At 36.1% G+C, this 26,477-nt stretch overlaps 2 protein-coding genes across 2 annotated transcripts; one reads left to right on the top strand and one right to left on the bottom strand.

Annotated features, from left to right (window-relative positions):
- The first annotated feature begins 8,183 nt into the window (after window positions 1–8,183).
- On the top strand, window positions 8,184–13,748 carry LOC102806081 (glutathione S-transferase Mu 4-like). Its single transcript, XM_006825852.2, is given in 10 exon segments — window positions 8,184–8,266; window positions 10,140–10,215; window positions 10,651–10,709; window positions 11,945–12,026; window positions 12,152–12,211; window positions 12,214–12,251; window positions 12,788–12,883; window positions 13,001–13,090; window positions 13,296–13,316; window positions 13,563–13,748. Coding segments are annotated over 10 exon segments (648 nt in total). The 5' UTR covers window positions 8,184–8,230; the 3' UTR covers window positions 13,653–13,748.
- Window positions 13,749–19,085: 5,337 nt separating this feature from the next.
- Window positions 19,086–23,448, bottom strand: LOC100373648 (protein tolkin-like). Its single transcript, XM_002742261.4, has 4 exons — window positions 23,312–23,448; window positions 22,663–22,882; window positions 20,844–20,972; window positions 19,086–19,808 (listed from the first exon to the last, which is right to left on the bottom strand). Exons 1-4 carry the CDS (start codon window positions 23,438–23,440, stop codon window positions 19,528–19,530), a joined length of 759 nt encoding a protein of 252 aa, XP_002742307.2. The 5' UTR covers window positions 23,441–23,448; the 3' UTR covers window positions 19,086–19,527.
- Between the last annotated feature and the right edge of the window lie 3,029 nt (window positions 23,449–26,477).

The raw sequence follows: 26,477 nt of genomic DNA, 5'->3' as shown, positions 1-26,477 counted from the left end.
TGTCTATGTGTTTAGTATCGATTTCAATTGAGAGATGGCACAGCTAAGTTACATGTTTAAGTTTATTAGTTCGCTACAACAACACAGTGTTCTGAATGAAAGCATATTGGGAAGAAATTGAGCTGACATTTACTATCTGTTAGTAAATTGCTAAAAATCCAACTGATTAGATAAATTAATTTTATATATGAAATACGGGCACCTTGAAATGAACGGTAATATTCGTGTGCTTGATGCAAACTATATGCTCTCAAAATAATGTAAACACAGATTGTCAGCCGTCACACTTTTGAAAACATAGCAACTAATTATGTCTCTGAGGGAAAAACTGTGAACTAATAATTTGGGAATGATTTCAATATTTTGCACAGACCGACCCTTGCTCGGGGAGGAGGCTCCATGCCGGTGTACGTGCGGTGCTTTGAAGAAAGGGATACATGGAATCGACTGCGATGCCTGCATCAAATACGCATTGTAACCGAATCAAGTAATAGTAAATAAATCGTTCGACCAACTGTAGTATTTGTTCAGAACTAGGCCTGGCAAGTGGAAATTGTGAAAGGGCCGCCAAAAATTGCATCGGCGATTCTTCGCGATCGGCAACACAAAGCCAGTTGTCACATGTTACGCCAACCTTGATTGGGCGCATGCTTTAAAGGCGCCTCCAATCAGATCCATAGATTTTACTGAATCGGACGTAAAATGCGTGACTTATCAGTGCGTGGGGGTGAATGTTTACATCGAGCTCGCGAAACCGCGCGATTCGGAAAATGATAGTAATGATACTGATTTCAATTATCTTGCAACCGGGGATACCAATGAAATGCTATAAAAAAAAACCACTGCAAACAATTTGTAGTATTGGCGTCGTAATTCAGGAGTATATTAGTCTAGTAGGAAATAGGGGTTCCCATGCACCCCAATGATATATTTTTTTAACTTATATTTTTTGAATCCTCAGAATGTCTAGTACACGAATTTTGATGTTCCCATTGCCAAATTGTGTCCCATGACGTCACTGGGCGGCCATTTTGACGGCCATCTTGGATTTTTACAGAAAACAATAATCGGTTCAACTATTGAACTTGTCATCCTACAGAAACAAACAAATACATTTTTCCATTTAATTTGGTCATGGGGAATTCAATGAGAATGTTATTTGTATGATTTAAAAAAAATAAAACCATTTAAACCTGCAATAACTATTTTAAACACTGTATAATTTTCAATAAATGCCTGCACGGTAACGTATATTCAGCTTGACCATTAACAATGATAAACATGTCATTTTAGTATATGCAATCGAATGGCAGCCACATGTAGAGTGCGCGTATATACACGCATCGATGTACACATGTATTATCGCGCATCCATGCTGTAAGATGACGATTTTGTTATTTTCGAATATACGTCCAAAGTTCAGTGAGTTTTTCTTGAAATGAGGTATGTTTGTGTTCTCAGTACATTAATAAACCTTTCCATTTATTTAAAGTGGCATGATTTTGCATTGTCAACCAATGAGATCATAGCCCCTTCAGTGGGTCAACAAAACTGAATAGTCACCTCTATTGCAGTAACCATTTGTATATTCAATTTGTTTCAGTAATACAGAGGATATTAATCCACAGGCACACAACAAGTATGGTGTTGGTTGTGATAAAATCAGATAATATAGATATATATATATAGATTGGATTGTATAACCAAATTAGTAATATTGTTATATCAAATTGCATGGTATTTCATATTTTGTAGTCATCAAAGCAATATTTTTTTTCTGTCATCAGAGTTTAGTGTGGTGTAAAACATATAGTAATTGGTGGTGGTGCTTGTGAACAGTCGTAGCTAGTATAGAACAATAGTGTAGTGGTAGCCAAACATGCCTAAATCAAGTAAACGTAAGAGAGATAATGGTAGTGTGTCTGAAGATGTACGTAAGCGTCCTCATGTAAGATGCATTTTGCATGTAAGAGGCATTCATCATGGATATTTCACACCATTCAGTAAAATTAAAGGAACTGCAGCAGACAAGCTTGCTCAGCTGCATGATATTCGTGACAAACGACTTTGTGAACCCAGAGATTCAAGACATAGAATGGATGATATATGCAGTAACATTCCAAGAAGTCTTGCTGGTGTTAATTTAGACCAAATTGGCTATCACAGAGGCTGCTACCAAAACTTCACTAAAAACAAAGATCGTCTGAAGAGTTCTAATATGCCATCTAATGAGGCGTCCACATCCCGTTCTCCCCGAAAACAATCTTTTGGCATGCAAATGTTCCCTCTAGAATGTATCTTTTGTGGAAAGCAAGAAGTATCAGGAAAAACTGAGCGGTGTATTAAATTCCCTGTATTTAAGGACAAGAGTGGATTTCTCAAGGAACCAACCTGGAAACAGATAGAGTCTAGAGCACTAGAAGTTGGAAATATCCGTCTTTATCGGATAGTACAAGGTGAAGACCTGTTTTGCACGAGAGGCAAATTTCTACCAGTCATGTCGCAAGTCATTTAATTTGCAGTATGTTAATCACATGCGTGATAAATCCCAATCCTCTAGCTATGTGTACAACACAGAGCAAGGTCGCATCGCTGATGCTCAATATAAGGCTTTCAATACTGTACTTGATTTCATCAAGGACTGTGTAATTGGACAAACGGGGGTTGTGCAGCTAACATCTCTGCATCTTCTTTACATACAAGAGTTGGAAAGACATGGGTTTGATAATCCAGCTTATAGGAGTGAGAAGCTAAAGGCTCGTCTTGAGAACCATGACATTCATAAATCAATCGCCTTTGCAAAGGTCAATCCAGACAAAGGCTTATCACCTATAACCTGGTGTACAGTACCAACATGTCTATTGCAGATGCAGTGACATATGCATATAAGCTTGGATCAAAAGACAAGTATCATGAAGTGGCCAAGCTTCTTCCTACTAAAATCAATCAAGCATTCAATCAGTCACAACCACTTCCTTGGCCTCCTACAGCAGATGATCTTGAGTTGCACTCACCAGATGCACTTCTTCCCGCTGAGTTAGTCAAGTTTCTTAATATCATGATCTCTGGTGATGCTGACATGAGTATATGTGAGAAGACTAGACGTATAGTGCTTTCCATTGGCCAGGTGTGTAATATTAAGTCTGATACGTCTTAATGATAATGTTCTCCATAATTTTAAAATGATTTTATGTCATTGCAGTTTCTCTTATTTTTGTTTTATTTTTCAGGACATCTGCCGAGCTGTAACAAAAGGAGAGTGGAAGTTATCAAAACACATCCTTCTTGGCACCACCATACGACACATGTACCGCAGTAGACAGCTCACTACTATTCTCAACTGACTAGGTCACTGTGAGACATATGACTTCAGCTTGGAACTCGAGACTGCACTAACTCATGCTATTGATGAGGTTTCCACTTCCCTCACTCCAAAAATAATCACTGGTGAAGGGAATGATGTGTTTCATCTTGAGTGGGACAACATGAACAAAATAACAACAAACATCCATGGCCCTAATGTCGTAAACAGTGCTGGTGGAATAATGATACAGGAGGTGAAACCAGGATTAGATGTAACCAGCCAAGATCGAATACTTCCTCTACTTCAACGAAGCAAGATACCCTCACTGAAGGGTGACACTCCTGAAACACTGTACCAATCCACATCTATAGTCGAGTGGGACCAAAATTTCCTGATGGAGCTGTGTTTACTCAACCCATAATAAATAAAGATGTGTACTTGAAGTGTATTCAAGAGTATCGAACCTGGTTATTTGCACGGGTGGTTGGAAACAGTGGAGAAAAACAACTCATTCCAGGATTTGGTGGTTTTATATCAGCAACTGGTGTCAAGCCTTCCAAAAAGTCAACCATCGATTACTTCACCCCAATTAATCAACCCTTCACCGAATACTCTGTCATTAAGGAGCTGCTAAAGAGATTTGAGGAGGCTACCATGGAGGTGGGACAGGAGTATGTTCTCAACACATTCGACCTTGGAGGTTGCATGAAGGCACTACCACTAATTTGGAAGTTTTCAGATGAATACAAGAAACACATTGTCACAATAGGACCATTCCACACTGGGATGAATTATATGGGCATGGTAACTGGTCGCAAGTGTAGAGGTTCAGATATTAATTGAGGCTGAACTCATCACAAGTGGCTGCCTAGTTAGTGTGTTGAAAGGGAAGGCATACGCTAAAGCTCTCTTTTGTCTGAAAACAGTCAGTGAAGCCATGGAACGTTTGTTGATTGAGAAATTCGTTGAGGAAGAAGAAATTGAGATAACAAATCCTGCAGCTCTACTCAATCTTGTTCAGTCATGTAGTCGTGAGACCCTCAGCCTTGCTTTGCAGGACCCCTCTACTCTCACCATCCTTGAGAAGTATGTTGCCTATGAAGACAAAGTACGCACAGGCCACCTTGGCAAGACAGCAATCTTTTGGCTTAGTGTGATAGACCATGCACGTCTTATTCTAATGCTGCAGTATTCTGTGAAAACTAATAACTTGGCTCTCTTCCACAAGTGCAACGGGGACATGGCAGATCCATTCTTGCATATGATGAACCAAACTACTCCAGGTAAATCATAATAAAACTTATTTCTTAATAACTAATTGTTGTTGAATGACTTTTGAAAATTGTACAACATGTTCAGTTGACATGAACAAGCCTCTCATCTCTCGACAGATACTTGGTGTGGCTAGAAACATTCCTAACAAATATTGATTTATCCCATCCTGGAGCAAAGGATCTGCTCAGGAAAGGTGGCATTGCAGTGGCACGGTCACTCATTCCAGGTGCTCTCAGTGCAGTAGACAAAACAATGGAAGAGACGTTCATGAAGTTCTCCAAGTCAGCAGGTGAAAAAACATATTGCAACTTATTTTAAATACAATTTATCATTAATAATTATGCAATTAATAAACAATTTTGTATTTTATTTTTTCAGGTGGATTCGTGGGGCTCTTAATGTTTGGTGCTTATCAACGATGGTGCCGTACAACATCAACAAGATCTCAGTATTTTGAGAAGATGCTAGAGATGTGTGGCCTGATCAGTGACCCTGATTGTCCAAAAGCTGGGAAACATCGTGAGCTGGAGAGAGCTGAAATCAAGAAGTCTGAAGAAGCAGTTCAGTGTACTATCGCTGCTATTCACAACTTCACTAATCCTTTCACTTTGATTGACAAAGACCATCTCTATAGCCTAGCATCAGGCGCTCCTGCTTCCTCAGAAGTCGAATATGATGTTCTTCATGCCGAGCTGATTGGTAGGAAGGCCAAGCAATCTTTCATCCAAGATCGTTTCGTGAATGGTTCCTCTGAAACACAATTTTTTGATCCCATTAAGGGATGTAAACTGAAGACAATGGAAGCATCAAATAAAACTGTAAAGCTAACTGCTTCACAAGGAAAGGTATGTCACCTCATAGCTCTAACAATGTACAATATAAATAGTCAATTATTAGATAGTATGTTATATTACATATTGTTTACTATGTGACATGTGACATTGTTTCTGTTTTCAACTTTCCAGCTGATCCAGTACCGTGAGCAAAGCGACCTTGCATTTGTCCTACTCATTAAGTCACAGCGGATGGATGAGCCTATTGACCTTGATGAGTTGATGCGGTACTCACTAACGCCTGTTCCTCACAGCCTAGGCACAGCTGATGGATTCTTCAATAAGACTAACAAGGCTGCAGCACTTCATTTTATGATAGAAGACGATGTTAGCGAGTTGTCCTATCCAAATGATGCCTTCTATATCCAGGATGGAAATGCATTGTTTCATGCATTGACAAACATTCTTCCAACAATTGGAGAAATTTGCCTCAAAGTTCTGGATCAAATGGTGGGTAAAAAGAATTTTGTCTTCTCAACTGATTCATATCATGCTGACTCCATCAAAGCTCAGGAGAGATTGCGCCGTGGCTTTTCACAGCGATGCATCATAGAAGGCCCAGCAACAAGAAAGCCCAGTGATTTCAAAGTCTTTCTAGCAAATGAAGAGAATAAACAACAACTCTGTAAACTTCTGCTACGCGTGTGGAGTAGCAAAGCAGCAGCAACTCGCCTAGAGAAAAGTGGCATGGCAGTGGTAGTTGTAGAAGGCATAGCATATCAATTGGATTCAAAAGATGGTGATGTGAGTAATATTGAAATTCAAACAATGCATATGTTACTTAAATGACAGCACTATAATTGCATTACAATTGCAACTATAATATCAATATTTGAAAATATATTTTTTAAAATTGATGTTTTTTCAGGTAACAGTATGTGAAATAGGTGAGCTAAAATCAAACCAGGAAGAGACTCTACTTGAAGTATGCAGCCAAGTTGGAGTACAAATCAGCAAAAGTAAGGACACCAGATACTGACATTTTCGTCATTCTGCTTCACCATGCCCATTAAATCCCTCTCATAATCTACCTTGATATTGGCACTGGGAAGCATCGCCAGATAGTGAATGTCAGTGAATTAGCAGAATTGAAAGGCCCTAACTACTGTACCATGATGCTTGGCGTGTATGTGTTTACAGGGGAGGATGTAACGAGCGCATTTAAAGGCAAAGGCAAGGTGGGACCCATGAAGAAGCTACAAAGTAACCCCAAGTACCAAACCGCCTTTAGGTCAGTGGTTTCCGTGTATACATATGTGCATTGTGGTTCATATCAACCAGTAATTGGTGAACGTATAGCTACATAATGTGTCATATTTATATTTTCTAGGAAACTCGGTGATGAGTGGTCTGTAGCGCCAGAGGTTATGAATGACATTGAAGCCTTCACGTGCCTGATATATGGTCACCAACGAGAGAAAGATATTAATGTAGTACGTAGTATCATGCTGAAAAAGATGGTAGGGGAGGATGAAAAGCTGACAAATAAATCGAAAGTGGATCTTTCCAGGCTTCCACCTTGTAGGGACAATCTTGTTCCACATTTTGCACGTGTAAATTATCGGCTTGCCATCTTCAAGCGAGCTGGCAAGTCTGTCTACTGGTCCCCCAAACCATATGATCCAGGACAGGGCTGGACAAAAAATGACGAAGGTATCTTGGAGCCATTGCGGTTATGTGGTCCAATCCTCCCTTCTTCTCTCATTGACTTGCTGGTGAAAACTGTAGATGATGATCAGGAGGAAGAAGGAGGGGAGCAAGAGATTGATTATGAAGATTTGTTAAGTGATGACGACTAAATGCAACGTAACACATTACCAAAATCTGTAGCAAAAAAAAATATCATATAATTTTTCTGTCAACTTTTATGTTAACTGAACTACGCTTTTGTGCTTTTCACTAACGTTTAAAGATCTATTGGTGAATAAATATTGTTTTGTATGCATAATATTGTGTACTTATTTTTACTACTCATGCTAATTGACCAAAAAAGATACTAATTTTCCAACAATATTTTGGATTTCGGGCATTTATGCTGCTTCAATATTAAAAATAACATACTCATTGAACTTCCCATGACCAAATTATATGGATAAATGTATTTGTTTGTCTCTCTAGGATGTTCAACAGGTTCAAAAGTTTTACCGATTATTGATTTCTGTAAAAAAAAATCCAAGATGGCTGCCAAAATGGCCGCTTAGTGACGTCATGGGACAACATTTCGCAATGGGAACATCAAAATTTGTGTACTAGACAACCTGACGATTCCAAAAATATAAGTTAAAAAAATATATCATAAGGGTGCATGGGGACCCATATTTCCTACTCGACTATATGGACCATAACGGAAAACATTGGTATAACATCTTCAAAGCCATGCTGCAAAATTTCTTCTCACCTTAGTATATGGTTTCAGTGTATTCACCCTCTAACCTGACCGCTGACATTGACTAGCTACTGATAAAAATAATGGGAGATGTAGCATAGAAGTATGTATACAATATTCGAGATAAGCGGATTTTGAGCATTGCCGCATAACAATACAAATATTCAAGGATTCACACATACGAATCCGGCAGTGAATCTGAATCTGAAGTTTTACTTCTGAATAAGTTTTAGTGTCTTCTGAACTACTGATCACTCGGCCCTTATTAATATTATTATTGTTATAAGGTTGTTGGATTTTTTATTCCTGTTTTTAAATAAATAAAAAGGGGAATTAACATAACAAGAATCCTTCAGCGAACATGAATCAGAAATCATCTTTGCGTTCACTACGTTGTGTACTCTCGGAAGTCAATACTGCATACTGCTCACGATGCCTGTTGTTTTAGCGTATTGGGCCATCAGAGGCGTGAGTATTACTAACACACTTATTTCTGGGGACTCTCCATAACTATGTAAACATACATACATGTACGTGTATAAACTCCGCGTGTCACGTATAGTGATATGCCGTATAGGACCTTAACTTGGCCGGTGTGAACGTTTTGGTTTCGCACGACAGTTCACAAATATGGCTTTTAACTTCAACATATTTTGTACAAGGGACGCAATGCTTTGAATAAAATAAGATATCACGATATCCATATCCTGTATTTATAAGACTGATTTATGTGAACCATCAAAAGGTTTAGGAATGGCGTGCTAAAACTACAATAGTGAGTGTATGTCCCAATGGCGTGGAATCGAGGTCACGATGTTAGATGCATTTATATGCAAATAGTTAACACTTTAGAAACAGACAGGCATCCATCGTTTTGTCATTACAAGTTGGTAGATTTGCACCTAAGCACACAACAAGCAAGAGCTGAATGTCTACAGCAGGTTCTATATAGAAATAATTAGACTCATTCTTGCATTATCGTAACGGTCGAACGGCGTTTGTTTTTTAAATGCAAAATTAGTTTCGGCCTTGTTTCCCACATATTCTTATATTCACCTATGAGTGTAATACGATACCACGAAGTGACGACTAGCACCATTTAAAGGATAGCCCCCTGTAGCTTCAAAAATATGAAATTAACGTGATAATTAACTACAAGTATGTTCTATTAAATTGACTTATTTTATTTTAGCCGGTGAATTTAAAGTTGATTGACAGGAGAGATTCGTTAATTGATCAGAAAAAATCTAATCTTTCATATAAATAGCTTGTTCAGTCAATACGCACAGTTCAATGTGATGTACATAGTTGACCCTGACCTGTGAATTTGAACAAACATTTAAAATGAAATGGATATTTTATCATATCAAACTAAGTACGTTAAAATAATCACTGATTCTGGACATCCAAAAACTGCGTGAGACAGGCATCCAATACACACGTTTTTGTTCAAAAATAGTCTCAGTTCGATGTATGCAATGCAAGTACTGACACGATTTGGTTCGCAAACAAAAACAACGTACTGGACAGGCTGCATTTTAATGCCACGTACTATGAAAAACACAGACTGGAATATACAGAATTATACATGAGAAAATGTAACATTATTTGTGACGCTATGGGGTACTATTATGTCAGTATTAGTGACTATTATTGGCATTAAAACTAAGTTGAAAGTAAGTGACACATTGCTGTTATCAGAATCTACGTAGTACGTACACACGTTGAATTGATTCATTATTGTGTGTGTGAACAAAAAAGATGAACTTTAGTTAACAGCGATTGAGTGATGTGGCCTTAAGTTGTTCACATATAACAATATCATGAATGTAATTGGCAAGTTCACCTAGCATAACAGAGGTCATTCGTTAATGCCATACGCTTAATACCACACATAGGCGGCGTAATACGTTGATACAAACGCCCAGTAACAACAAAATATGTCGGTTTATATAGTAAAAATAGCCGGACGCCAGGACTAAAATTCAAGTCAATGAACCAACGAATCGAATTCAACATGATATCCACTAAATTATAGTCGCTATTTACGTATTTAATGTGTTAATAAACACTGATTAGCGTCCCAATCTACCGATTTGTCAAGGCATTACAACTCCGGCAGCAGATTTATCTGCATACCAGTGAATAAGAGTATCAAATAACCTACTGAATAAGTTTCTCCAATTTATTGTTGAACAAAGCATGCTATATTTGTATACATATATTTTAAACCAGTCAGAGATGCGAGCGGTATTTTCAATTGTGTTTATGTCCCGGTATTGTAATCATGTCATTACAACCAATAGGACACGTTTCATTTAAATACGCTAATCTATTTCAGCTTGCCCAGCCTGTCCGCCTTCTCATGGAATATGCAGGAATGGAATATGAAGACAGGAAATATGTAGTTGGACCAGGTAAGAACCAATTCTTTGTCTGGTATAACCAATCACATGTTAATGGGCGTCGCAAAATAGTGGCTTTTGGTGTGCAGAATTAATACGCCAATCAATGTCCTATATAGGTGAAAAACTCTGAAAGAAGTCAACAATGTCACAAGTTGTTAATTTCCATGATGTAATTTGCATATATGCATATATTTGATATAATTTATACCAAATACGTACCCTCATAATCGAAAATGCATTCGTCTGTTTTTGAATAAATTGTAGCTATTACGGATCCATACGAAATATTAATTATGGCATCAATTTGACTAATTATTGCTTGCTTGAATGTTAACTCTTCATTCCAGGTAAATACAAATCATAGCAACCCATTTGACAGATGTTCACGCCCATTATCAAAATATAGTCTTCAGAAAATTTCAATTTCATTCATTTTTATTACAGGATATAATCGTGACGCCTGGACAAGTGTTAAGGATACTCTGGGACTCGATTTCCCAAACGTAAGTATTCTAGTACAGTACGCGTGTCATAATTAGGTGATAGATTGTGCACGCCTTTTATAATATTACGCGAGGAATGATTCGATTGGTATTATGTTTATAAACGCAGACATTTCGTTCTTTTTCACGCTTATCAATCATTATCAAAGCTCTCAATGTTTTGAAAGGTTATCAGTTTTAATGAGGTTTTAAGCGTGGATACACATATTAATCTGAGACATTACTCTGAGACTCAACATGTGTTGGAGTCTGTCTCCAAATTAAATGATGATAAGTTCAGGTAAGGAGTCTGCACGTATTATTTATTTTAAGATTTTTAATTTTCGGTCTAAAAAATCAAAGTAATTAGGTAGTTCTGTAATTGTTCGTGCATGCATTGATTGTTGCCTCATATCTCAGCCATAGTTGAAATATAATCTGTAAAAAATAACCATAATCATATTTTTCGTAGCATTGCATATACCTCGTTTATGATCTTCATAATATATATTTACTCACTCTGCGCATGTTTCTGGTCGGGTACTGCAACCTTCCAGTCTATGTTTAATATTTGTGCCACGTGATCAGACGTTGCGTTAAATTATATAACTGAAGTAGTATGAAGTGCGCGTCCGTGTGTCCAAGTGTGCGTGCTTGCGTCCGGGCTTATATGTTAGGCATGTCCGGACTGATTGCACTCATACATCATAAATAATATTATGTATATGCACATCAATTTGTTTTACAATTTGATTCAAGAAGGCCGAATAGCGGCCATATTTGTACTGCAAAATCATTAAAATCAAGCATTTATGTCATTCTGGAACCGGATCTTGGCTATTTACAGATTTTGTTCAAACTTGATGCACGTAAATTTGTTTTTCAGATTGGATTCAACATGACTGACCGTCGGCCATTTTCTACAAGTATGCTTTGAGAGATTATGCTAACATTTTGTATATTCATTATACATCATGTCATAAATGATGATCTGATTCAAAATGGCCCAATGGTTGTCATTTTGTTTTAATTAATGTTATTTCAGAACATTATCTCTCAGTGTGGAAAAGTACTCTTTTGACGATCAGATACGAGAAAAAATAAATGTCAGCCATTTTAATGTCAAACAATCACAATCAAGCATCTGGATCCATATTTCTGACATGTTTGTGACTATATGACTATAAGCAAAACTATATATCTTAAATTTTATAACTAACGGGGACTGTGCCATGCATGGATTGTTTTGCCTGTAGTTGCCGTATTTGATTGATGGAGACATTAAAATAACACAGAGCAATGCTGTGTTGAGATATCTTGCAAGAAAAGCCAATCTATGTGAGTATACTGCAAAATCGAATTGATGCTCTATTACAAATAATTTGTTTTTCGTAACTGGTTTCAATTTATCGTTTGAGACGCTCAGATTGCTAAACCAAATCCCAACTATACATTTATTGTAGTAGGAAATTCTGAGAAAGAAATGGTGAAAGTTGACATTATGGCTGAACAGTCAATGGATCTTTTAACTATATGGTTCGTCATTTCTACAATCCTAAATGGGTAAGAATAATATATAACATGTTCAGACGTTTTGAAACATTACCAGAATTTATTTATTGATAGAGGTAATTTGTTTAATTCTGCAATCGTTATCTGACGTCTAAGACAAACTATTCTCTAATATGCATACCAATCATGTGCAAATAATTCGAGTAAATTTGTTTTATAATGTTTTAAATATTCCTAATTTCCTGATGGTTATGCCATTTTTTACATATGGCAATATACAAAAAGTTCATCAATTTTCACTTTTAAGTAACAAACAACAAAATAATAACTTGTTATCATGAATTGCTGTTTTAGCCCGTTTTGAATCCGTTCCATATGAGATATGATATCAAAAACTATATTTAACAATGTGATCAATAAGCCCGATCGTCCTTATTGACACAGTAAAGTCGATTGACATAAGTCATAAACCCATACATAACTGAACAAGTTCGTTGTCAGTAACAAATGCTCATGTATTTTTTATAAAAAAATGTATACTCGTCCAATAAACGTTGCTCATATTTCGTGTATTTATGTTCGTATAGGAAGAAATGAAGAAAGACTTTTTAAAGACCATTGATGAGATGCTTGCAGCTTTTTCAAAATTTCTTGGTGATAACGACTGGTATACAGGAGGAAATGTAAGTTTTAATCCCTGGTGCGTGAGTGGTATTGAATAACCTTAAGTTATTGGTTCCAAGCATTATTTCTTTCTAGTCAGTTATAATATGTTGCATTGTATTGTGTCGTCTTTACAGATCACATTCGTTGATTTCGTCATGTACGAATTAGTTGACCAACTTCTTTGCGTAGATCCCAAAGTTTTGGATAAATACAACAACTTGAAGGTAATAACTTCGTTATTTGTAGTTGTTTCTAATTCAATTTAGTTGTTGTAGGCAAACTAGTGGTTCCTACTATATATATATATATATATATATATATATATATATATATATATATATATATATATATATATATATATATATATATATATATATATATATATCCACAACTTATGTTTTTTTAAATGTTTCTTTTTTCTTCTTGTAGGCATTCCAGGGACGTTTTGAGGTATGTAAACAAATATAATAACTACATTAGAATATAGACCTTGTTCTCCATATTTTCACTGGTGGTCATTTTGTTTTAAAATTATGCTTATGTATTTTGTTCTTGCATATTTGTGTAATAATCCACATGTCAATTGTATTTATTCATATATTTGTGGTTGAATTGAGACAAATTTTATTTTAACAAAATACCAGTAATATCAACATTGCAAAAACTACTAACTCCAGTTTTGTATGTTGTTTTCAGGCATTGCCAAAGATTGCCGCTTATATGAAGTCAGAGCGCTTTATGAAACGCCCAATAAATAATACAATGGCTTCTTTTGGAGCAAATTAAGAGGTTTGAAATAAAGCACAGCTGGCCTGAACAACTATGGAAAAAACAAATATAGTTTAATTTCTTAGAAGGCATTAAATATTGTTTGATATCATGTGTCCAATTGTGTTATTTATTATGTTGATACTGTAAATGAAATGTATGCATTAGGATTATGTTGTAAAATTCTTGATTGGGGGATTAATATTAAAGGGGAACTAAATAGAGCCTATTTTGGTGTTTGTATTTATCAAGTTATGTATATTGATTATAAATTTGAAAAAAAATTTAAAAAAAATGATTATCTTCAGAGTTATGATGATTTAAATATGCGAAACCATAAACCTGCGAAGGACTTCCGTTTGCGCCATCTTGCCATAAAAAAACGCCCTCATGAGGTATAAACAGGCAAGGTAACAAAGCATGATGACGAAATAGTATCTGATTAAATATAAGCAACTTAGGGAGCCATAGCTGGCTGGACTGGTGAATTGACTTCTAGTCCAGGTTGTTTCGACTTTTACGTTAATGTTATTTACAAGCGTATCGGCATACAAACATTATGGATGTGCGATTGATCGAGACAGGCATTTTGTTTTGTTTTTTGTCTAACTGTCTAATAAATGCTGTTTCCAGTACTGCACTGTGCGGCGTGCAAATTATTCAAAGTATGGATGCTGGAGTATGCAATCTTGAGTTCGTAGGGTGGTGGTGGAAACATTTTCGTCCATGTATTCACGGGGCTGCACTGGCAAATCATGGGACAAGTGTCACAGGAACACCAAGCAGATTGTTCACAGACTTCCGTGTAATTTGAAATAAAACTTTCATCCGAACAAGGGGCATCGTCGACGATATACTCTCATCACTCACACTGGACTGATCTGAATCTTCACAGTATACCGTACTTCCCTGATCATAAGCCCGGAGGCATGAACACGTAAAGTAAAAGTAAGGGATGAGCTTGTACTCGAGGACCAACTCAGAAAAAATGATTTTGTTTTGGGGTTAAACACTGTAACCATCTTGCAAACAACGAAAAATTATCCAAAAAAAATATTCGTTCACTACGCCGGGCTCGGGAAAATAATACTTATTTTTGAAAAAAAATGCGTCATTGATTTGAACGATACTTACAATGAAGAAACAAACATGTTCATAAAAAACACACACATTTTATTACAATACGATTTACATACCGTCTGAATTTACGGTGAAATAATGGGTAGGGTCTGTGAGGAAACAGTGGACGAAGGCATTTATCATTATCTTCGTTTTGGTATGTTTTCGATCGTACGCAAACTCTCGACGCAAAACAATTTTCCACCATGAGGTTTTTCAGCACGATTTGACCTGGAACAACTTCCTTTGACATAACAGGTCATGTCTTTCATTAACCAATCAAAATGATGTGTCGTAATGATGAAATTTTCCGATTATTGACGATGATTTTTTAGCGCAATGCGGAAGTGAATTACCGCAATGTTAAAATGCGATCTGTAGCACTGATTGCAACGAAAAAAAGATGATTTTTTTCCCTAAAAACTGGCGATTCCAATTTCCGAAATATAAACGACGGTTAATAGTAACCGTGGGTAAACTGAGTGTGGAGGAAGAATTTAAACACCTTTCTCGGTCGCCAACATGTCTCATCGTTCACCCTAGGCCTTTCATGATAGTCTCAAAGTAAACCATGCCCAATAACAAGGTACACGCCTTGACGATCACATTTTTGGCTTTTCGAAGGCTACTACTCAAAGAAATATGGATTACTCCAGAATTGCAACATCGATGTTCATCCTGAGTAAATGACAGAATAGAAACGATGCGAATCACGTTGTGTACGTTCGTCATGCACTCTGAACTTGAAATTAATGCGAGTTTTCTCATAAAACTAAAAGCATGAACCAAACTAACATGCCAATCACGATTATTATGAAACGAAACACACTTTTTACACGCATATTTAAAGAATATCGTCGACGCCCAGTAAAAACCAATAAATAAATACCAAGTAGAAACATAGGGATGGGCTTCATACTCGGGAGGGGCTTACGATCGGGGAAGTACGGTACTTTAACGCAATTGGGCTTTCACTCTCAGAATACTGTGTTTCAAATGCATAAGGCTCTAACCCAAGTTTTAAAAAGCACATTGTGCATATAATAGTTGAGTTTATACTCATAGTACACAATGCTTGGCAGCATGAACGGCTATGTACAATGGCGTATAAGAATGCGATCAGATACTAAAACATCATAGCTTTGAAAAGTACCCGGATGTTAAATATGTTCGTTCGTTAATTATTCCCCTCCATGAATGGCCTCCATGGGCAGTACTTCAAATGCCTATCCAAGCTACAGTTATAATTAAAACAAAATTAAACCACTGCAATATTATTTCGAATACAGTTTAGAATATACACAACTATAAATTAAGGCCGCATTTAGGTTCGCTTTAACTCTTTTTGGAATACTCGAACGTTCATTCCAATTACGCATGACAGAATAAGCTCTTGTAATATCGATTAATATATACCAGTCAACGACTGGTTGACACATGATTAGCGGAGAACCGCAATATTGCTAACATAACTGAATGTTCGTTCGCTTTACAGGTTGGTTTCGACCACAGGGACCTGACGATCTATTCGTGTCAATACATGGACGTCCTGTACATGGCCTGACCCTTGCTCAAAATAATATAAATTATATAATTAATACAGTTTGGTAATGAAAAGAAAGCATATTTCATTAAATTGAAGTGTGAACGCTCCGAAAGGCGAAACCCCGAAAAATCACTAATACTTGTTTCCAGCCGATCAGCCTGAACTATATATAACAAGGGTAGAAACATAATATGCACACATTTTTTCAGCTGCCAAAAATCATACCAGCACATATCACAACCTGTCCAGAGTTTTGCATATTATACTTGTGTTGGAATATACAACTTGTTGCATAAACCTCGTCAAACGTTTTGAAATTCTAAACGTTGTCAATGCTAACATATTCCCTTTTATATGACCTACGTGTTTAGCATAAGCTGTATGTGAACCCGACATACTTTTGGTTGTGTAGTACAGACGCAGTACAATCAAATCTATGTCGACGTCATCGCTACAAATTATAATTCTCTCAAAATTAGACGACCTAACAGTGCATGGAATATCCTTCTGTTTTCTGCCTCCTCATGTGTATTTGAGCCCCCTGGCAAGTCATTTGCATCAGTCCTTTTTACACACTTTACCAAATGGTCATCAACAGAACCACCAGCAATAATCACATGCTGGTGATCTGTGAGAATTTGTGGGCCTGACAATACTATATATTCAGAGGTAAAATCTGCCAGCGCTGCTTTGTTAGCTGTAACTATTATGAATTGCCTGTAACTGTACATTTAACTCCCCTTGATCACATTGGTGACTCTTTTTTCTTTTCCACGTCCTCGTCTTTCAGCTTGTTTGATTGATTGGTGATTTTCATACCAAAACACCAAGGTTACCAATAAGTATGCCTGACAATGTCTGCATTACTTGATTGCTTACTTGTAACCAAACGTGCTGAAACGTGTTTCCATGTATTCAGGTTACGTATTTCTTGATATGTTGACTCGAGCTTATTAGGAAGGTCACACGTTGTACAATTTCTCATGGTAGCACCGTCATGGAAGTGCGAAAAAAGCACTGCAAGTTCATGTAAAAGGACCGATTGCAGATTCACAAATCGCTGTATAGAAACAACCTGGAGTTGACAAAACAGGACCTCTGCTTCAGCAATGCCTTTGTTTGTCATTAATAATGTCCGCATGTCTGAAAAAGTGAGTGTTTCATGTGGGATTCAGGACCCCCAAAACTCTGTTTTAGTGTTTTGCCAGTCTTGTAGGGAAGTGTTTGTATTTCTTTATATCTAGGAATTTAGTTGGGCTTCTCCTTATATCTGCTGAGGTCATTTTTCCTGTAGCAATTTAGATCAGCTGTAAAGAAAGGAATCTCCAGATCGAATGGTCCAGCTCGTATTGAGAGATGGTTTTTATTATATTACTTACATGCATCACCTCCATCATTTGCTAATCTAGACTTCCCTAATTTATTGAGAGGCTGATCAATTTTAGTTATGGTATTTGAAAGAAACTTGAATGGTTCCAGATACTCGGCAGTAACATGTTCGATCATCAGCCATCGTGAAAGATCACCCTTGCAGAGTGTTAAGCCCACAACACTTCATTCACGTTTTTCCATTTCTATTCACAGTCTTTTTAAGAGCTTGGTCTGTTGTAACACTGTTGAAGTCGCGGTTGACTGATTTTCTGACAGTAAATCCACTATCACGCATTTGTTACACAAGCGGAACGCTATAGTCGCTTCCTGTTAGATATGTTCCCATACAACGCATGTAAAATACATGGTTTGTTAACATATTAATCACACCCAGGTGTAAAAATTATGTCGGGTGACTGTCATTTCAACATACACCGCATGATTTATAACATACTACAATGATTTATGATATCAGTTCGAATATGCGGATGCATGATTTATAACATACTACAATGATTTATGATATCAGTTCGAATATGCGGATACATACAAGTTATCGTTAGTCAAGATATTATTATTTTAATATTTTATGTGGACTTAAATTGTTGTATGCATTTGTTTCATTTACAAGAGAACCACAATATATTGTTTCTTGAAAGCTCATTGAAAGTCATTATACTATTGACACACTGAATATGTGGACAGCTTAGTTCAGTTGTTTTTAAAAAAAAAAGTATTGAAAAATAGACTTGGTAAGATTTTTGCCATCTTCTATCCTACTAATATACAGACTGATTAAGTACACAATATGCAGTAAGATGATTCATAATTAGTCTGCATAAAACATTGTAAAATAATCGATGCAATAATTAGTTTCATTTTGTGTATGATGTGCATTGTAGCCAATATATTTAAAATGCCAAATGCCACATAATAATAAAGTTCAGTTTACATGTTTGTGTTTCAATGTTTGAATAGTTTTCTGAATTCAAGATGACAATTATTTCACCAGTGGAAAAACATCAGTAACTGTTATGGTATTGATATTATATTCGCATAATTAATGATAAGTTAGATGTCTACGTTTCAATTACAGTACATTTATTTATCTGTATTGACATTTGAAACACGTTAAATGTACTAACATATGTTTGAACATCATAGTTTGAACATCTGTGAACCACAAAATATTCACTTATTTTGCTTTAATAAATTACAGTATTTTATCAGCTCAGGTGTCATCAAATTTAAAATTCATTCGGTACATCCAAATTGAAATCGCAACACGTTTATATTTGTTATGCTTTATAGGTCTTTCACATTGCTTTTTAAGAATTTGATTACCGACGTTCGACTTCCTCTGTATGTAGTAGAGTGCAGACGCACGATTACTGTGACAATAAATAGAGCTACCGTTTTCTCATCAAGCATATACTTTATTGTATATGGTTTAAGGGTATAGGCAAATACCGAAATGGAATATTACAGTAACTTATTTCCTGAAACAATATATACTTGTATAATATAATAATCATGCGTGATATATATATATGCATACAAATTATGTACATGGACGTCATCAAAGATAAATATTAGGTGACAATTATTTAATTTAATTAATTAAAAAGAAATTTGTTTTGAATACTAACATTTGCAATACCAACTTAAGATTAAAGTGAAGCACTCTGCTAATGTATTTAATACACTGTCCATTATATAATATACTAGTAAAGCATGTACAATATGATATCATCCGTCCCCTTCTGTCATAAGTTTACCAATACTAATTGCATCTATATTTATTTTCGTAAGAACTAATAAATTTAATAATGAATGTGCCTGGAATCATTGGATTCTTTACTGTGGTTTAGGAGGCAAACTATCATCATATGTACCTTGATCGTAGGCTGGAGGGGGAGGCATATACGAGTGTACCGTCTGTGGTTGTGTTGTGGTCATGTTAATTGAAGTTATTTCTTGTTGCGTCGCAGGTTCTTCTGTTGAACTTGATTTTTTATCTCCGATGCAGCTAAAACACAACATTCCACAACATGCACAAATTAACATCACTCCGCAAGTCACCAACAGGAGTGCTGCAATGGCGATACCAATAATAGCCCATATCGTCAGCCATGTTCCTACATAGAATGAAACAATAATATTAGAACCACGAGGACCTGAATCCCCAACTACTTCGCAAATTTATCAGTTATTTATCTGGACATTCCATTTAGTCAGATGAATCCCCACAGTTACGTTATAATGTACCTACCAACTATTTTGCATATTAATCAGTTATTTACCTAGACATTCCATTTAATCAGATGAATTCCAACGGTTACTGTTATAATGTACCTACCAACTACTTTGCATATTAATCAGTTATTTACCTAGACATTCCATTCAATCAGATGAATTCCAACGGTTACTGTTATAATGTACCTACCAACTACTTTGCATATTATTCAGTTATTTACCTAGACATTCCATTCAATCAGATGAATTCCAACGGTTACTGTTATAATGTACCTACCAACTACTTTGCATATTATTCAGTTATTTACCTGGACATTCCATTTAATCAGATCAATCCATACAGTTTCTGTTATAATATACATACCGACAACTATGCATATTATTCAGTTATTTACCTGGTCATTCCATTTAATCAGATCAATCCATACAGTTTCTGTTATAATATACATACCGACAACTATGCATATTATTCAGTTATTTACCTGGTCATTCCATTTAATCAGATCAATCCATACAGTTTCTGTTATAATATACATACCGACAACTATGCATATTATTCAGTTATTTACCTGGTCATTCCATTTAACCAGATCAATCCATACAGTTTCTGTTATAATATACATACCGACAATTATGCATATTATTCAGTTATTTACCTGGTCATTCCATTTAACCAGATCAATCCATACAGTTTCTGTTATAATATACATACCGACAATTATGCATATTATTCAGTTATTTACCTGGACATTCCATTTAATCAGATGAGTTTCTACAGTTTCTGTTATAATGAACCTACCAACTACTTTGTATATTAATCAGTTATTCACCAGGACATTCCATTTAATCAGATGAATCCCTACAATTTATGTTATAATGTACCTATCAACTGCTTTGCATCTTAATCAGTTATTTACCTGGACATCCCCATTCATCAGACGAGTCCCGGCAGTTGGTTTTTTTATCACATTCTAGTTCCGCATCTATACATTGATCATTGCTGCATTGAAATTCTGATGTTGAGTTACAACGATGGTTATCATTGGCTGAAATAAAACAGGAAACCCATTATAGGGGTCGATGGTGTGTCAAGTGGTTGATATATTATAGATGCTGTTTCTTCTAATCATTTACTTTGTTACTATGTGATTTCATCAGTCATTCAGTGTACCAGTTTTCCCTGTACATTCTTATAGAAAATGGACATCTCTATATCCAATGTATATTCATATAGCAAATAGACACTACTATAGCCAAAGGATATTCATATAGCAAAAAGACACTACTAAAATCAATGGATATTTCTATAGCAAATAGACAATACGATAGCCAATGAATATTCATATAGCAAACTATAGCCAATGAATATTTCTATAGCAAATAGACAATACGATAGTCATTGAATATTCATATAGCAAATAGACACTACTATAGCCAAAAATATTCCTATAGCAAATAGACTCTACTATAGCCAATGGATATTCCTATAGCAAATAGACAATACGATAGCCAAAGGACATTCCTAAAGCAAATGGACATCCATATAGCCAATGGGTATTCATATAGCAAATATATACACTGCTATACCCAATTGATATTCCTATAACAAATATACACTACCATAGCCAATGTATATCCCTATAGCAAATCGACACTACTATTGCCAAAGGATATTTCTATAGCAAATAGACAATACCGTAGCCAATGGATATTCCTATAGCAAATAGACACTACTATAGCCAAAGGATATTCCTATAGCAAATAGACACTACTATAATCAATGGCAAATAGGCACTACTATAGCGAATGGATATTCCTTTAGCAAATAGACACTACTATAGCCAAAGGATATTCATATAGCAAAAAGACACTACTAAAATCAATGGATATTCCTATAGCAAATAGACACTACGATAGCCAATTTGATATTCCTATAGCAAATAGACACTACTATAGTCAATGGATATTCTTATAGCAAATAGGCACTACTATAGCGAATGGATATTTCTATAGCAAATACACACAACGATAGCCAATATATATTCATATAACAAATAGACACTACTATAGTCAATGGATATTCTTATAGCAAATAGGCACTACTGTAGCGAATGGATATTCCTATGGCAAATAGACATTAAGATAGCCAATGGATATTCCTATAGCAAATAGACACTACGACAGCCAATGGATATTTCTATAGCAAATGAACATGCCTATAGCCAATGGGGATTCATATAGCTAATGGTCATTCCTATAACAAATGAATATTTTATAGCAAATAGACACTTCTATATCCAATGGATATTCATATAGCTAATGAAAATTCCTATAGCCAATTAATATTCCGATAGCAAATGGTCATTTTTGTAGCCAATGAAAATTCATACTTCAAATGGAAATTCTTATACTCAAAGGACATTCCTATAGCCAATGGACATTCATATTGTAAATGGAAATTCCTATAGCAAAAGAACATTCCTATAGCCAATGGATATCCATATAGCGAATAAACATTCCTATAGCAAATGAACATTCCTATAGCCAATGGATATCAATAACATTCATATAGCCAATATACATTCACGTAGCAAATGAAAATTGTAATTGTCCTGGGACATTCGGTTTGCCAATGAAAACTAGATGGTTCCACTAGAGGGCGCTATTGCCAGTAGACATGATAATGCCAATGACAATTATATAATAAAAATGGAGGTACAGACATATTTCACTTACTATTATGGTATGAAGTGAAGACAAGACTGAATCCCTTGTCCCTTCTACTGGAATCTGTAACCATTCTGAGTGTCAGAGAAGTGCCACTTGAAGAAAAATCAGCTGGTCGATAAGAGCCACATATTCGTTTTATCAATGGTGATGACGTATCGGGGCCATCGTATATTTCAAGGTAGTCTGCACAGCCACTTAAGTGTGATTCTAAGTCAATCCAATCGAACTGTCAGAGAGCAGAAAATAATGACAAATCTTGGATTGAATATTTTAAGTCGGATTGTTTAAGACAGTTAAGTAACTACGTCACAGTGTGTTTATCATAATCCAGTCCCAACAAATTGGGTCGGTATAGTAGAGTAATCAAAGAAAAATATAAACGCAAAAAAAAATCAATAAGAAAGACTGTTTTGACTAAAAATCTGTTAATGATTTAAAAGACCACAATGCATGTCGGTAAATGTTAGTTTTTCGTGGAAAATCTTCAACTGAGCAGTTTAGAATTTAGAGCAGGGTATTACAATGTCAATTTCAGAAATTGTTTTTTTTTATGTCGTGGGAACTTATATATACATAAAACTAATCACACTAGAGTTGAGTTGTTCAATATAACACATGTGATTTACAGTACGTAATAAACAATACAACAACTTACATCTATAAATATCTTCTGGTAGTCATGGACGGTTTTTAATACGAGGACACAGTCCAAATCATTTTCATAATACTTAGGATATTGTGAATATAGTCTCTCACCCTTGTGTTGTAATTCACTGTCACACATCTCTCGCATATAAACTGGAATGAATAAATATTAGTCATTTTCAGCGAAAAACAGAGTTGATTGATTGATTGATTGATTGATTGATTGATTGATTGATTGTACCCTCAATTACGGATATTTGGATCAAGGATACGTTCCGTTTTTTTCTACATCGTCAAGCAGACGCTCTCCGACAGTTTGATATATATGACATGAAGGCCAGGTGTACATAAGTCATATTATTGTGTAATGATTCACTGAAGCGTTTTTTTAAACAGGAATAAACAATGATTAAAAGTCCTACACCTTAAATATACATATCAATGTTTGTTCCCTGTAATCCCATGCCACGCTCTGTGACAACGGTCAAAGGTCGAGTGAACACGTCATCATGTGGTTGGCAGTGATATCGCATCAAAGTGTGTAAGTCAAAGGTCGGTCACACCCGTCTGTCGACGAGTAGATTGTCTGTTAATGTCACGATAAATTTTCATATTCGATACAAATATATGTTTCGTATTTTATGCCATTCATGCATAATCGCAAGAACAAGGAACATTTTTTATCAAATCGGCGTATAAAATAACGGGTTGATTGTAAATAATTAACTTCAAAGAATTGTACCGTGGGGAAAATGAGGTCATTGAGACTAGACAAGATAGTACATGGCAAATATGAATACTGCGCTTACATCGGTAGTGTGATAAATATCAGATTTAAGTGTATGACTCGGCGCGGGTTATTAGTGCTAATGACACGTCTCACGTACATAGAGAATAGATAATCAACATTTTTTAGTTAATTTATTTTGTTGACCTTCAGCTGTTATCACTGATGTTCCCTTATCATGCGATGTACTGCCACTCGATTCGAAGCACGCCCCCTGTGCCAGTTTTAAATTTCATGTCGTCATTTGCCTTGTACTGATTGCCGGTGGATCCTTAATAAAAGCCGAATTTAATTCTTTGAAAATTCACCGTGCTTAAGTGTCCCTTCCGGCGATGACTGCCTCGCCGGACGGCATCCGGGAAATATGTGTTTAGGTTCTATGGTGCTCTTATAGCAATATAATTTATATCCAAGTTATTCCGTCACCAACTTGAACTTTTCCGAGTTACTGATCGTTTCTTGCGTTGTTTTACTCAATCCTGGGACAATATAATAAAAACATTATGCCGTAACGGCAAAGCTATATAAAACGCCAATTGTGTCTACATCGCCCCTATATGCTATACTCGATACTTACAGGCTCCGTGAAGTCCGTTCACTGATAACATCATACACACCGCAAAGGTGGTAAATATTCTTGATAACTCCATGACTGTTAATATGTATTGTCGTTTCTCCTGGGTTGTCTGTCTATGTGTTATGGCGAAGTTTCTGTCTAGAGGAAGTTCGTTATGTGTTGACTAAATGATGTTAATATTTAGCATATTGTTAATATTTGAGGACGATTTCACAATAGATAATGACGTGAATGATTGAGATCAGGTTATCAGTCAGTTACTGAGATCAACAGGTAGCAAACAAACTTACAGATCTTGATTACCATGCTCTCTTTAGGGCAACGTACTACATCACAGTAATCTAATCCGTGACCAGTGGCGAATGGAGAGGGGGGGCATGCCCCCCCCCCAAACGCATGATTACGCATAGCTTCTCTGCGATTTACGCTCCGTATATCTTAAGCGTAGCTTGGACCCCCCCCCCCCACCATACATTTTGCTGGATCTGCCACTGTCCGTGACCAAGTTGCAAGTACGATCACTGACAACGAAATAATACACATAATTTCTAGGTGCACTAATTAAACACAAATTTGAATATAATAATAACACATGTTTGCGTCTATATATAGTTCGGTCTCGTTAAAATCATAAAAAAACTGCGATTCGTTTGATCGTTGTGAAAGAAAATCTTTTTTTATTTCTCGTTTTTGTATATCTTTTTTGTTACCAACCGACCCTATTGATAATACAAACAGATTTAAGTGTTTTAAAGTATTGCAGACATCATGAATAGCGCCCTCTGGAGAGATCGATGACATAAAAAGTTGAAGGCATAAGGAGATAAGGGTATGCAATTGTGATAATCATTATTGATATCTCACGAGGGTAGATGTGAATTGAACATGTTCTGAATAATACTGTCGTGATCACAAACCCATTCCTTTTTTTTAAATATAAATTCAATGTCAGTTTAATCCGACCAAGTCAATCAATGAGCGCAGTACGCAATGACGTCATTTGTAAAAATGTCCACGCACAGCTCCTTAGCACGGGCTAAGACGGAGGTCAAATTCCTTAGCCCGAGCTCAGAAAACGTGCGTGAACGCTTAGCACGGGCTAAGGACTGCTAAGTACGGGTAAAATCTGATCCGATTTTAAGACGCGGTCCAGACCCTTAGCACGGGCTAACGAAGTGTGCGCGAACGCTTAGCCCCGGTGTGGCGACCTTCGGGTGTGAATATTATACTTGCGATCAAATATAATATGCAATTTTCTCATTTCCAAATGGCAACCAAACTTAGACGTAACAAAGAAACAACCTAGAAGACGCATGAATTGAAGAAAAAAAATGTTCAAATATTAGAAACGAAAAGTTATTTAGTTAAACAAATCTGAAGTTTTAGAGGATTGTTGCTTTGTCCCATGTTAGTATAATGACTTCATAGACGACTTTCCCGGAAGTGGCAAGACTGGGGTGCAAAAATAAGAAAAAAATGTCAGTTTGCTATAGTCGATAGAAGGGAATTTTATTTTTTTAACGTTGATTGGTACACTCAGAAGCACAATATCACGAGGGCAAATTTAGGTTACAGCACAAACCGACATGTGCGCATGTGAAACACCGTACCTTCGACTTTCAGGAAAGTCGTCTATCCCACCAGTCATTACTCCGCACACGCTTCTACACTGATCGGGTAGCTGTAGTATCGCGTACAACAGCTCCAGTCGTAGACAAAATAAATTTAGTTCGCTGTCTACAACATGCATTAATAAAACTCTACATTCTGTTATGCCATTGTATACTGTTTCTGAGCATCCAAATATGTTGG

Source organism: Saccoglossus kowalevskii, chromosome 6 (assembly GCF_978046115.1).
Source record: "Saccoglossus kowalevskii chromosome 6, keSacKowa6.1, whole genome shotgun sequence".
Lineage (NCBI taxonomy): Eukaryota > Metazoa > Hemichordata > Enteropneusta > Harrimaniidae > Saccoglossus > Saccoglossus kowalevskii.
Note: the sequence above shows the minus strand (reverse complement) of the source record. Positions and strands in the feature narration are given on the sequence as shown.

Bases quoted from the DNA above. Each gene is read 5' to 3' on its own strand.
- LOC100373648 (XM_002742261.4), bottom strand. From the start codon at position 23,440: ATGTGTGACAGTGAATTACAACACAAGGGTGAGAGACTATATTCACAA. The intron at 22,883-23,311 runs GTAAGTTGTTGT...GCTCTCTGACAG, and splicing joins ACCAGAAGATATTTATAGAT to TTCGATTGGATTGACTTAGA. The intron at 19,809-20,843 runs GTAAATAACTGA...CATTCTATGTAG, and splicing joins TGATGAATGGGGATGTCCAG to GAACATGGCTGACGATATGG.